Genomic DNA, 14,113 nt, shown 5'->3' with positions numbered 1-14,113 from the left:
CCGTCCGAATGTTTGCAAGTCCGAAAAATTCGAATTTTTAAGATTTGGTGGCACAAACGAGAGCGCCTGCCGTCGTAGTGTAGAGATCCCGTCTTAGTCCTAAGTGTGGTGGTTCGACTCCCCCTATTGCCTCCTCTGTTTTTATTTCTTCTTTAGTTTTAGTTATAATTATCATAATTTACGTTGGTTTTCGATGTTTTAATTTTTTTGTACGTTGGGTTATGTCAGGTTATTTTACGTTACGTTGCGGGGATGGAGGCCGAACTGGTGCCACGCAGGGAATTTTTTCGCGGAAACTCTGGTGAGCGTGGCTTTAGTGGGGTGCTTACAGTGCCGTCGGACGGCACTTTAGACACGGCCTTCTTAACGGGAAAGAGGAGGACACAACTATGCCATTGCTTCTTCTCCGTACAATGAGTCATCCAAGCACTCGCTCAATCCAATGAGTTTGTAGCTGAAGCTCACACATGGATGTCTTGAGCAGAAGGAAGTCCAAGAGTAACTGTGAGAGAACATGCTGCGCAAAATAACGCCAAACATAGTATAATTGAAGCGGCTATTGGTGTAAACAGCAAGAGAGTATCCCGCGCAGAAAATGAGCCAAGTATTGTCCAATATTTATTTATTTCTTGATTTGCGCATACTGACAGTCCTTTGCGGTACTTTTGCAGTAGAGCGCACCAGAAGCAACAAGAAAAAAAATGTATAATAAAGTGTACCTACCAGGCAGCGCTTACATGGGGGTGTGTGGGGGATCTAAGCGCAAAGTATCTGATTGTAGGGTTTAACGCGCCGACTCAACGAGGCGATGCGGCGCGCCGTAGTGGATTAATTTTGACATCCTGGGTATCTTTAACGTGCGCCGAAATCTCGTACACACGGGTGTTTTGCTTTTCGCTTCCATCAGGAAAGCGACCGCAGCGGCCGGGAATCGAACCCCCGACCTCGTGCTCAGTAGCGCAACGCCTTAGCCACTGAGCCACCGCGGCGGGTTAGGCGCAAAATATTCATGCACTGGTTGCAATACACTGGAACAAGAGCAGCTACGTTTCAATAAAAGCAATTGTAAGTATACAGCTTCCCAAGCAAGATACATGTTACGTTCCAACAATGTAGCACTTGCTATACGAGACATTCATTATATGTAAAAACAAAGCAATCAGGAAACGGAATGACTGCACGCATAGCCCAATGTATGTAAGGCACTGCGATCCCATAAGCAATAAGGCATGTCTTACAATCTACGTAAATACTCTCTTATAAGGGTGCGAAAATTGATGAGGTGTTTGTAACCGAGCAGTCTAGTGCTTTTCATGCTCGTATTTCTAACCAGGAAAAAAAATGCATTTGAGGCCACCAGTCCACAACGAGTACCGGCAAAACGTTTCGGAAACATGGTCGTTTCTTTGTGTACGCTGACACGACAAAATCACATGCTTCAGGAATGCTGGCAACTTTTGGCTGATGATTCACCGGATTCAAGACACGAAATGCGACTTATCGTTTTTGAAACTGTTGTCCCATTGCCTTCCTTCAGTGCTGACGAAGAAAAAAAAACCGAACCGGCTTTGGAAGCACTTCAACGTTATGAGCAACAATGTAACGACGTTTGACAATAGTCTGCTTTGGTATAAAAAGGTGTTCGCGTCAGAAATGCAAGCTTGATGCTGTTTTAAGAAAAGCGCGATAATTGCGCTGACGTCATCATTCAACCACTACGACGCAACTTTTGGGGCCAAAATTAACTTGCGGTGTGCCGGAAGTTTTCCGGCCCCGCGTAGGATCCAAGGAGCCAAGACAGGCCGCTTTAGCCCTGTTGGATTGCGCACGTGCATGATAACTGCGACTATGCTGTCGTCAAAACTAACTGTATACCTGCAAACCGTGATTATTCCGCGAAGTTGGCGGCACCCCTACCACAAACATAACGTGTCCGTATACGTAGTTAAAGGCATAAGGAACGAACCCTTCTTCCATCGCCGCTGAAATCACGCAAGACAACGACATTACAATCTACCTCTCTTAGATCCACAGTTTTGGGGAAGGGGGGGGGGGAACTGGTTCTCTTGTAGAAGAATTAGGCTTCTAAGAGCGAATAAGACACGTGCGCCCATTATCTGCGAATACTTTAGCGCCGAATGTTTCACTAACTATACAACGCCGATAGGTCGCTAATGGAGGCGTCAATCTTTAAAAAAAAAATCCATTAATCGAAGCCAGCGACGGTCATTGTAGCCAGAACGTGCTGATCCTTTTCACGCAACACCACCGTGTTGATGGACAGCTTGGCCAGGTTCACGCCGCCGGTCGATCGAAGCGTACGATGTAACGCCAAAGGTTGGCAATTTCACTGCTGCCGAAGCGCTCGTAGAACTTGCGGTCGAGGCGAGCGGCCTGCGCAGCCGAGAACACGGCCTTCCACTCGCCGATGCGGCCCTTGCTTAGGTTTCCCAGGTGCGACTCGTCCCTGAAGAACTGCGACATCTGCGCGTACGAACTGCGGTGGAGCAGCTTCTTCAGCAGGTGCCGGTTCTTTACGTTGGTGCCAGCCACGCCACCTGCGAGTATCGCGCGTGTGAAGGCTGCTTTACAGGTACGATAAAAATCCAAATGAAACACCGTTTTCTCACCAAAATACAATACAGCGCATCTGTGCTTCAGTGTCATTGGCTGCCCAACAGATCTAACGCCTCAAAGATTTCGAAAGACTGTAAAACCATACAAGGGACAAAACTAGCACTTATGTCACGTCATCTCGACCTCTTTCCCTTGTTGTGCTCTTTGCGCTATTATCTCAAAGACTGGTTACCTACCCTGCCGATTTCACACTCGCGTTAAACCCGTTTCACGCATCTGGCCCATTAGCTCGAAGGAGGAGAAGCAATAAACGTTTATTTCACCAGCGCTAGTGCTGCTGTTTGGCCACCCGCCCGATCTGGGGCGTCCCTAGTCCGAGAAGCCTAGAGTTCGTGTATATCTCGTAGCGCAAGAGTTGCGCGCCTGATTGCCACATGCCGCGGGTTCCACCTTGCGACAGCGAAGCCCGCCTTCAGTGCTGCGCACAAGTCTGCGGCCAACGTTACTACCTTATTCTAGTAACGTTGGCGGCGGCAGCGGCGGCCGCTCAGCTAAGCAGACGACTGACCCCGCAGTCGCGCTTTCCCGCAGCTGTTGGCATACGCCTGCGCCGACTCCTCCCCGCCGCTGCCACTGGCACGGCGGCGGCTCGTACACTCGTGAAGGGTGGCTTTCCCGCACGGCTTTAGAACTCAAGATTGCGGATGGACGCCCAACTCTATACAGGAACTCTAGGGATGCCGGAGGGGAAGCCGCCTATTTATGCTCACCGATGAAGTTTGCGATCATGAAGATGTGGCTCTTGTGGTCGAGCGTCATGTTCTCATAGGTGAGGAAGAGCACGTGGCAGTCCTTGCGGTGCACCCAGTAGTGGATGATGTGGTCGAAGTAGTCGTTGTAGCAGATGCGGCCGCGGATGAACCACTCGAAGAAGTTGTCCCACGTGCCCTCCTTGAAGCGGAATATGCCCACGTGCTTGATGTAATTGTACATGGCCACGGCGCAGTCCTTGGGGTTGCGCGTGATGTAGATGTACTTGGCCATCGGGTTTATGCGCATCTTGTGGTATGGAAGGTGCGAGCGCACGATTCGAACCTCGTCTTGAGCGGTGCGTTCGCGGATCATCTGGTAGCCGTACTCCTCCAAATTGGGCATCTGCGTATACGCCATGCCACCCCCGTGAATGGCTGTGAGGCGCGAGTTCCTCCTTTCCCCTGGTACTGCTCCCTGGTGCACACGGAGTGTTACGATCCCTCCACAACCACCTGACAGTCATTGAGGCGGTTAAGTCAGCGAAAAAGATCGCTCCTTTCTCTTTGGGGTACCTTGACTCTAACGATCTACACTGCACTGTCACAAACATCATTGCGTGTAATAGGAAGGTCTGTTCACAGAGCGACTAAAATGGTGTTGGATAAAAAGCCGCACCATTGAACAACCCTTTTTCACACACATAAGAACAACGAGCAAACTGTCTTTTTTGAGCGTTCTTCCCATCACGATAAAGTAGAAGGTCCCTGCACCGAAACACCTGCATACGCACTCTGAACGGACCTTAAAGCCCAGCCCAACTAAGAGCGAGGAGGCCCTTCTGCCACGTATCCAGAAGCACCAGGGATGCTGAGCCGACGGTAGACCCACGTCACGTCCAGAAATGTACGTAACTCACAAGTTACCCAATACTCGCATTTATTCAATTTATTGTAAACTAAATGCCTCCGTTACTTACTGGAAGGCGAAACGAGTAACGTATTTTCATTACTTCCTACATTGAACAAACACTAACGTTATACCGCTGCTCTCAGGCATTAGCCTGTACAACATCACATGTACAAGCTCATTTTCACCGACACTCGTTGCTGTAGCCATCAAAAGATTTTCGTCTTGTAGAATGATAAGAAGACATGGTGTGACTACCAGAGTTCCGACATGGTGAGGCTTTAACTGATGAATCGTCGGTTCCTAGGAAATTGAAACCTCTGTGAGTTCATAAGTTCAGGCCCGCTTCACCACGTCAGAACTCTCGGAGTCGCATCATGTCTGCTTATCCTTCTACAAGACAGAAACCCACAAACCGACACTAAAATAGCACACGGAGAGTAACCTGATCCAGACAACTTTCTTTAGATTCCCAAGCACAAGATCCTCCGTTGTACCGTAAGACCTCGCCCGATTACCTGCCTGTAGGATAATCCTGACTGTCATAAATGTTTAAGGCATATTTCTCCAAGGCCCGTTAAATTTTACTGACGCTCAACATGTCCTCTTTTTTTTTTTCAGGCGTTTCAGTATAGCCTGTATTCAATAACGAGGCACGCACGCAGGCAACCATGTGCGTGCGCCGTCACTGGTTACGTCGGGCTCATCGGGATGGCGGAACTAACTTGTCCGTGCTAAGCGCATGATATGGGTTGGGCATTCCATGCTCTAGCCCGCCGAACGCAAAGTAATGCCTCGACTGTAATGTGAGTGCGATTTACAACAACTCTGTTGACACCACCGTTGAGAATTGGGTTGAAACGGAGCAGACGACGCACGCCGGTGTTATTTTTTCCTTCGGCGTGCGGCCGCAGTGGCACAAGCCGCGCCATGTCCGTGGTTCTTCGGCAATCTCCGTAGCCTTTTCAGTTTTGCAAGCGAAGAAATTGAAAGCTAAACTTTTCAATGAATACCACCTATAGAGCCAATGTTCAGGGTCACCAGAAATGTCTTTATGAGAAAGCGTGGATTAATTACCAATGACAACTTTGAGATGCTGCTATCGCTTAAATGTAATGGTAAAATGAGCACAGAAATATAAAACCTTCAAAGGGTCTACCTTATCTGTACCAATTTTTACTGCAGCTTTCCGCACAAATCCGCCTTTCGGAGGAGGCGCAGATGGCGGAGGAGGTGAATGCTTCCCGACGTAACCTTGAGAAGAGGACCATAACACTCCAGCTTCGTTCCGAAAGCGTTTAAACAGAACTCACCGCCTGGTCGAGGGCTGCGGGGCTGGCCGGCGCAGCACCTTCGTGCAGAAGCATGTAGGCGATGTAGGACACCCAGACGCCTCCGCATTTCGGGTACGAGATCACCATGATGTCACCTTTCGAAGGCCTTGGGAAAAAAATTGCGCGAGTATTTTTGTGCGTGTCACGAGCATCTGGGCAAGTTCCAATTAGACAAACCGTAGTTAGCAGTTTCAATTAGACAAAGCGTAGTTAGCCGTAGCATTTCGCAGTATTACAGATGATCGAAATGTGATGGTATGCATGGGCAGAGCAGGCGTAAAAGGCTCGCAAAGGGCATCTCCATATTTCCTCCACGAAGCGGTTGTCCTATTCCCTATCATCATCATCATCATCATCATCATCATCATCATTATAAACAACAACAACAACAACAAAAGTTTTTAGGCGGGCTGCGGAACGAAGGAAGGAAGGATTGATTGTTGGGTCTTAACGCACCGACGCAGCGCAGGCGATGAGGCGCGCCGTAGTGGAGTGCTCCGGATTAATTTTGACCACCTGGGGATCTTTAACGTGCGCCGAAATCTCGTACACACGGGTGTTTTTGCTTTTCGCCTCCATTAGAAAAGCGGCCGCCGCGGCCGGGAGTTGAATCCGCGCCCTCGTGCTCAGCAGCACAACGCCTTAGCCACTGAGCCACCAGCGAATGCACTCTCCATAAAAGTGAATTCAAACCGGACAATGTTGGGCGCGAACTACGGCAAGGCCCCGGCAAGACAAGACAAGATGCGGAAGGTCTGGTTTAGATGTGCCATGCCATGTGTAAGAGAGCACAGGGGGTCTAAGAGCGAGGTGAAGAACTTGGTGCAGATCCGGTCTGTTGAATTCCTGCGGTGTTTACGGAAGGTGAGTTTCCCGCACAGGTCGCAGTCTCAGAACTTGCAGGCGATAGTTAGTTGCCTAGCTGGGAGTCGTCGTCCAGGTTCTCTAAGGGAACGCGGCGTCTTTGCCACCTCGCCACCACGTCGGCGGTTATGGCAAAGCCGGAACGGGCCCGGTTCAGAAACACCTGCGCTCCGCGGGATAAGCCAGAAAGCAGAGGATTCGGATACTCGTCTACTGATGATTGGAGGGGAAGGCGCCGAGCATGTCTGCGACGCTGAAGCTTTTCGTCAGGATCGAAACAGACTGCACTGGCAATGCTATCCCAAGGCTGACGGTGGTACGACGAATATGCCCCGCTCGCCAGCCCGTGGGCGCTTTCGTTACTGGACGCCCTCCATGGCCAGGAATCCACCCTAGAGTAGCGGGTGTGTGGAAGGTCTGGTGCAGGGAACCGCATGACCGTTTGTTTGATGCGGTGTGCGGCGGAGTGCCTGCATGAAATACCAATACGAGTACGTAGGGCCTCGGCAGAGTCCGTGACGATGGAGGCTCGAACATTGTATTTAATGATGTCTGCCGTCTCAGCTGCAAGTGCTACAGCACTCGTATGAGGTTGCCATGCAGCCTTTAAGTATACACACATGTCCGCGCGTCGGCCGCGTCAGTGGCTGCGGTGGTTTGCACCAGTGTTGTACGTTGTGCCACATGAGTAGCACGAGCAATTCTGTGGGTTGTTGGTCGGCGCTCAGTAACAAGCACTTCCTCCCAAGGGTGAATGTGCGGATTGGATGGGTGGCTCGCCTGGAAGTCGCTCACCGTCATGACGTAGTAGGCTGCGTCCTTGCAGTGTCAAGTGGCGATGGTAGTTGGCGCCTGCCGAGCGTGCACATATGGTATCCTCGTGAGCACATATGGCGTATACAGGGTGTCCCAGCTATCATGCACCAAGTTTTAAAAAAAGAGTAATGGCGTAACTCGAAGAAAACCTATTGGATAATGTTTGCAGTACTGTGAAGAAGCGGTGACTAATTTTTTCGTTAATGAGACTTAACTAATTATTTCTAATTAATTATCTAACTCGATAATTACTGTCCTAATCACGAAAGTGTCAATGAGGCACTTGTAGGTACCCACGAGGGGCATCTAACTGCGGTATTTTCAGCGACCAACTAATTGCGTACTCATTTATTCTGACTGATAAAGAAAACCCGCGAAATATGAAAAATACCACGTGACGGCGCGTCCGCGCGCATCGTAAAGCAACGCCCTCAAACAGGCTGCCTCTGAGTTAGCCAGAATGAAATAAACAAAAGAAAGAAAGAAGAAATCGCCACCGAGTTTGTGCCTTATCTGCACACGCGCCTTATCAAGGTGATGCGCTGTCTCTTCGGGTGGGTAACACCGGAAGCAGTTGCTTTCAGTCAGTTTATTTGGGGACGCTGCTTTACAATGCGCGCGGATGCGCCGTCACGTGGTATTTTTCATATTTCGCGGGTTTTCTTTATCAGTCAGAATAAATGAGTACGCAATTAGTTGGTCGCTGAAAATACCGCAGTTAGATGCCCCTCGTGGGTACCTACAAGTGCCTCATTGACACTTTCGTGATTAAGACAGTAATTATCGAGTTAGATAATTAATTAGAAATAATTAGTTAAGTCTCATTAACGAAAAAATTAGTCACCGCTTCTTCACAGTACTGCAAACATTATCCAATAGGTTTTCTTCGAGTTACGCCATTACTCTTTTTTTAAAACTTGGTGCATGATAGCTGGGACACCCTGTATAGCAAGCGTGAGCAAGCCAGATAGCCGTAGAGCTCTTCAAACATGAGTGTGGCGGAGAAGGCCAGTAATAGCTTTGAGAGCTTCCCGACACGAGACATCCAGTTGCTGAAATTGGTGCTTCATAAGATCCTAACACATGACGCCGTAGAACGCTCTTGAAACCAGCACTGCCTGCACTAGGCGCCGCGCGATACCTTGCGAAGCACCGCCGTAGGTGCCAGAGAGGCGTCGGATAATGTGGAGAAGACGTTGCCACGATAGTTTATTGATATGTCTCAGCCACGTTTGAGCGCCACCGTTTCCATGAAACGGTACACCAAGTATGCGGATCCAGCCCAGGAGCTGGCTGGGGGGCAGGTCCTCCGAAAGGTAAATGTATACGTTCTCGGTTAGTGGCATTGCCGCGTTCAGTTAAGTAATTCGTTTTCATTACTGACACCTCCATGCCAGTGGGAATCAGGAAGGCCGTAAATGTGTCGAACGCATATTGCAAGCGCTGTACGGCTGCATCAGTCGTAGGGTGATCTTTGGCCTCCGTTCACATTGTCACGTCGTCAGCATAGGCTGTGACGTGAACCCCTCTGACGGTAGCAACGCCCTTGACTAGCTTGGCCATCACGACATTAAATAGGATCGGGGACATTATGGTGCCCTGGTGTACTCCGCAGGCGTTTTTGAAATGCTGCGTATTCACACGTCCCGAGCGCATTTCGGATTCAGTCTGCCAGGAAGTCTCGTACGAAGTTTCTCATTCTTTTACCCACGTAAGCTTCACGAAGGGCTTGTACTACCGTTCTGGGGGTGACGGCGTCGAAGGCCTTGCGAAGGTCTACAGCCACCAAGATGCGTGATCGATGATGCTATGTGAGTGGGAGTACCCGCCGGACGAGATTAATGCTGTCGTGTGTTGCGACCTTGGTTCTGAATTCAGTCTGCGTGGGGTGGAAAAAGAAAGCCTCTTCTTCGAAGTATTAAATAAGTCGTGTAGAGGCCATTCGTTCAAAAAACGTGCACAATGTCGACGTCATGGAGGTGGGTCGTAGATTGGACATCGTGGTTGGGTCTTTCCCAGGCTTGGGAATGGAACGCCGCTTGGCACGCTGCAGAACGAAGACGTCTCCTGTAGTCTTCCTGCATATATGTTGTTAACCTCATGTTTACCCGAGACCTTGCATAGTGATTTCCGTCAAGCGCTTGAATGGCGATGATAACAATTACATTCAGCAGGATATAGATCATCTAGAATAGAGGAAGGTGGACGAATGAACGCTGAGCGGCCGTTGTTTCTTATGGTCTATAGTGGTCCCTGTAAATAAATTCCACCGCTTCGTCACCCGTAACATTTTTGATGGAGTGTGCGGAGTACGTCAGCACAGATGCCCAAGACTTGCGCCGAAGCCGACGGCTCACTGGACTGCCTCCGTGGCCTCCTACCATGTATGAGAACCAGAAGCCTCAGCAACCGGCACCCACTGGGAGCTGGACTCGTCACAGAGAGCCCCGTACGAAGACTCTGACGAGTGGCTCAAGCACAACAAACGCGTGAATCGATATAACTCTTGGGCCACCACCCTAAAACTAGCTAACGGTGTGTTCTCCTTGGAATGCACTGCGTTGGCAAGGTCTGAAAACCATGCAGAGACGCTGACGAGTTGGGACCACTTTGTAGAGCAGATGAAGGCCCGTTTGGGGGTTCCGTTTCAAAGAAAAAGCGGGAAGAGCAAGTATTACTCCAGAGGGCTCAGATCCCCAGGAAAACCTGCACTACGTATAAGGAGGAAGCGTTGAAAGATCATGGATTCTCAAATGACCGGAGAAGACAAGGTGGGCCATTTGCTTAAAAGCATTGCGGAAGGTGCCACCACTTTCTGGTTGGCCGGGGGATGTCATCCGGCACTGTCGGAATTTTGAAGCCTTGAAGATTCACCGCATTGGTCAAAATTTTGGTAGACTCTTTAATATGACCATCATCTCGAACTGTAACTTCAATGGTCAAGCCGACATGGCTGAAACCATAAAGCGTATTGTGCGGGAAGAGTTGTCGTGCCTTTCCGAGATCATGCGTAGGGATAACGATCCCTATACAGATGAAGTGCATCACGAATACCACGAGAACTCTCTCTCTCTCCTGTTAGCCCTCGCTGTGACGAACCAGATTTTCCAGCCTGCCGCGATTTTTCACTTTCAACTCTTGAGAACCAGAGCGGGCCGCATGTACGTACAGGCCATTTCACCCGGAAAGTCCGAACTCGGATCGGCGCTTTGCAGAATTGCGGGCTGATTTTCACTACATCTAAAGCAGCATGCCACCAAATGGGCTTTTTTCACCGATTCCCGGTCCGCCCTAGTGCAATTAGCACCACTACCGAAAGATTAGATGACATACATTTTCGGCACGTCCAAGCAACACAAAAGCGGCACAGCGTAGAACTGCAATAACTTTACGCTCACTGCGAAGTCGCCGGAAATGTTGCAGCTGATAGTACAGTCTCATTGGCTCACAGCCTCTCTGTTACAGTCCTCTTCTAGAAGAAAGTATTCCTTTTACAAGAAAGTATGCGGCCATCCTCCGCATCCTGGATTGCCTGAAGAACACGGCGGTGCATCTGGACGGACGAAATACTTCAGTGTACGTCTCCTGGGCTCAGCAAGTGTGAGGAGCTGTACTGCAGCGCCTACGTCTGAACGTGGAATACACACGGCATTTCCTTTGCGAAATTCAGCAGTACTCTTCACCCCTCTGTTCAACATGTGATGCAACAGATGTTGTCGAACACATCATCACCATCTGCCCAAAGTTCACAGTGCCAAGGCATACTCTCCTAACATCTTTGTGTGAGCCGCACCACACAGGCCTGGAACTGAAAGCAGTTTTGGGCCCTTGGTCGGACCCCTGCCAGGCCGTACGAGCTACCGAAGCTTTGTTGGTGTTCCTGCGCAGCACTGGCTTAGACCAAGTGTTGTGATTACCTTAGCTACCAAACTCTGTGTGTTCGGCTGAAAATTCATGCACATCACCTGAATTTATTTATTTATTTATTTATTTATTTATTTATTTATTTATTTATTTATTTATTTATTTATTTATTTATTTATTTATTTATTTATTTATTTATTTATTTATTTATTTATTTATTTATTTATTTATTTATTTATTTATTTATTTATTTATTTATTATAACTCACAGAGCCTCATGTGTTTGTTTCTCCATATGGCGTAGCAAGGTAGGCGAAACGGCTCGGCTAACATCGCTTTTACCGTTAAATTCATGTTATCTCTTTCTCTCTCTCTCTCTCTGCTCTGGATTTATCAACTATGACCTAACGACTGCTTTGAATCCCGATCACGGTCGTCCGACGTCCGGCTTGTTATCTTTGCGGCGTAATTGGGCACATTTTCAGATATTGTCGACGGCGTGACAAGGTCCGCGATATATATCCCGCTGTATCCTGCGATGTCCGAATCTATTCCTCACCCGATATTTTAATTCCATCCCTTCATCAATATTGCCCTCATTCCAATCCCGTTTCTCAGTAGCATCTCGGTTACCCGGCTAGCGTACCGGTTCTTGGTTATACTCATTACATGCCGTACCTAAGTCCACTTCGTTTTCTTCTTTGAACTTGGACATGTACCACCAGAGTTACTCCCGTAGTCCAACATATTTCTTCCCCATCCCTAAGCGTTACTCCTATCAGCTTTATTTCTATAGCTTGCTCGGCCAGCCTTTTTTTTAAGTGAGTTTAGTAAGGTTCCCAGTTTCAACCTCGTAGGCCAAAAGTGCTACACGTCGGCTCTAAACCGTTCTTTTTGGTGACTTTAGGTGGCCTACTGTTCATTAAAAGAGAGTGCACTCAAGCCTATACTACTTCTAAGCCATTCTTTTCTTTTTCTTTGTTTGGATCAGCACTGGAAAATAGCCACAGATATTTATATCGCTGTACCTCTCCAAGCATTCCATTACTTAGGCTGAACTTCCTGCTTTCTATGTTCCTGTTCAACAGAGCTTTCTGAGCAGTTTTTTAAGTATTCTTGCACTTGTTCTCCGTGCTCTGATGCGGTGTGGGTTTTTATTTTCCATCCTTTATCGGCCCACGTGCTGCCCGGATCTTCTTAGCGACTACTTTCAACTAACCTGTAGTTAAGGGCGAAGCGAAGAGACGTCTCGTCGACGTCGATGGGGAGGTAGAGGCCATCGATGATTACGTAAGTTGGAAACCTGAAACGAAGCATTGACGGTGATGCGATGTCATTTGGTGAATACTGAGTTGCGTGTGAGAGGTTAATTCATTAAGGGCAGGGAATAAAGTTTTAGGGGCGAAGCACGGTAGGGGCTGTCGGCGTCCCGTGCTGCTGTCGTCTCTTATCGTCATATTCTCACCTGTTCAAACTTCATGGTACTAAAACACCGGGACACTCGTTTTCAAAAACCTCGCGCTACTTCCTAGCTTGCTGCGGCGTGTGACACGAAAACAACTTACGGCCAGTCAGTTTATCATTTAATTGCTTAAATCCGGTTCAACGCAAGAGAGGGCGCCACCGCCTCAGCAAGGGCGCGAGTGTTCCTCCCACCGGCGCTTTTTCGACGCCCACTCAGCGCGCGCCGTGCGGCAGGAGAGACAGTTGCAATCGTTGAATACTTTTACACACTGCATGCTTCACCGCTCAGCAGGTTTCACGTTAGGGGAGATGGCCCGGGATTTTTTCCGGCTGCCTGTTTATAGTTCTGGGCGGTGAGAGATTGACTAAGATTTCGGTGTTGCGTAAGCCTACGCTTCTTTTGCGTTGGCCCCTTTTACAAGTTCAGCTTCTTTTTACCTTCTGTGGTATGCGGTTCCGTCTGTGCCCGGTTGTTGCAGGAGGAAGTTCGCTCTGGAAGCTCGATTAAACTTTCGAATGTAAAGTAGCGCTTCTCTCGTGTTTAATTCCGCTGCTTTATAGGCTGTTCATCACGATTATTTCGGGCGAAAAAATCAAATCTAATGCTGTTCTAAACAGTTTACATATTTCAAACTAAGGAATGCGCTGTTTTGCTTTCCATGCTTCATGATTAAATGCGTTGTGTTGTAGCAATAGACAGTCCGATGTTAGCGCCTTTCTATCTAAAGCCCATTGCGTATTACTTTCGGTGGGGTCTCTCATGGTGTCCACTATATCCGATTAGAGTGTTGCTTTATGATGCGAGCGTCCGGCGAACGCAAAAACTTAAAATGAGGCGCGGACGGTCGTCGCACAATATAGGCTGCGCGTTGAAAAGAGGGGTACGAAGGAACTCCTGCGAAGACGAAGGGCTGCGCGGGGCAGCTCGGTTATCGATCGGCTAGTACGGATTGTAGTATTTCCACCTCACGTGTTGTGTAGGTGTATTCACGGATCGGTAAGCTTTCAACGCACTTTGTTATAACGTTCACACCGAAATTACATGGGGGTGTTGCACCTTAGTTAACACCAGACGTCTGACATTATCTTGCAGGTAAATCTTGAGTCTCGTGCATGCATGCGAGCGCACGAATTCGTCAAGAAAGCGGCTGTAGTGTGATTATGACGGCGCACACAGTATGCGCCTTCATAGCTTAGGAGCGGTGAGAGGGTTCTTTACAGACAAAATTTGGAGAAAAAAGCTGAAAGGGCGATCAGGCGAATACGTCATCCGCGTTAGTCCAGAATTACCGGCTAAATGTTTTCAAAAAACGAATGACGTTAAAGGGGCACTGACACAAAAATTTTGCATCTTGTTTTTTTTGTTGCGATAAGTAGCTAGTGACCTACTTATAACCTGTAGAAACCTCATTTGCTTCAGCGTGCGACGGTTGTGTAATTAGAGGCATTTTAAATGCGGCCAGTCGCAGTTTCGGTTTCAGCGAGTGCCGCGAAACGATGGATTTTGTGGATTTTGTGTGAACAAAGCTGACCAC

The 14,113-nt window shown here is 48.6% G+C and overlaps 1 protein-coding gene across 1 annotated transcript; it reads right to left on the bottom strand.

Annotated features, from left to right (window-relative positions):
• Positions 1-2,295: 2,295 nt before the first annotated feature.
• LOC144168374 (sulfotransferase ssu-1-like) lies at positions 2,296-5,669 on the bottom strand. Its single transcript, XM_077697375.1, has 3 exons — positions 5,550-5,669; positions 3,348-3,732; positions 2,296-2,558 (listed from the first exon to the last, which is right to left on the bottom strand). The coding sequence occupies exons 1-3, from the start codon at positions 5,655-5,657 to the stop codon at positions 2,296-2,298; spliced, it is 756 nt and encodes a 251-aa protein (XP_077553501.1). The 5' UTR covers positions 5,658-5,669.
• Positions 5,670-14,113: the final 8,444 nt, after the last annotated feature.

This window comes from Haemaphysalis longicornis, unplaced genomic scaffold, assembly GCF_048455015.1.
Source record: "Haemaphysalis longicornis isolate Haplotype H1 unplaced genomic scaffold, Haemaphysalis longicornis Haplotype H1 scaffold_2, whole genome shotgun sequence".
Taxonomy (NCBI): Eukaryota; Metazoa; Arthropoda; class Arachnida; order Ixodida; family Ixodidae; genus Haemaphysalis; species Haemaphysalis longicornis.
Note: the sequence above shows the minus strand (reverse complement) of the source record. Positions and strands in the feature narration are given on the sequence as shown.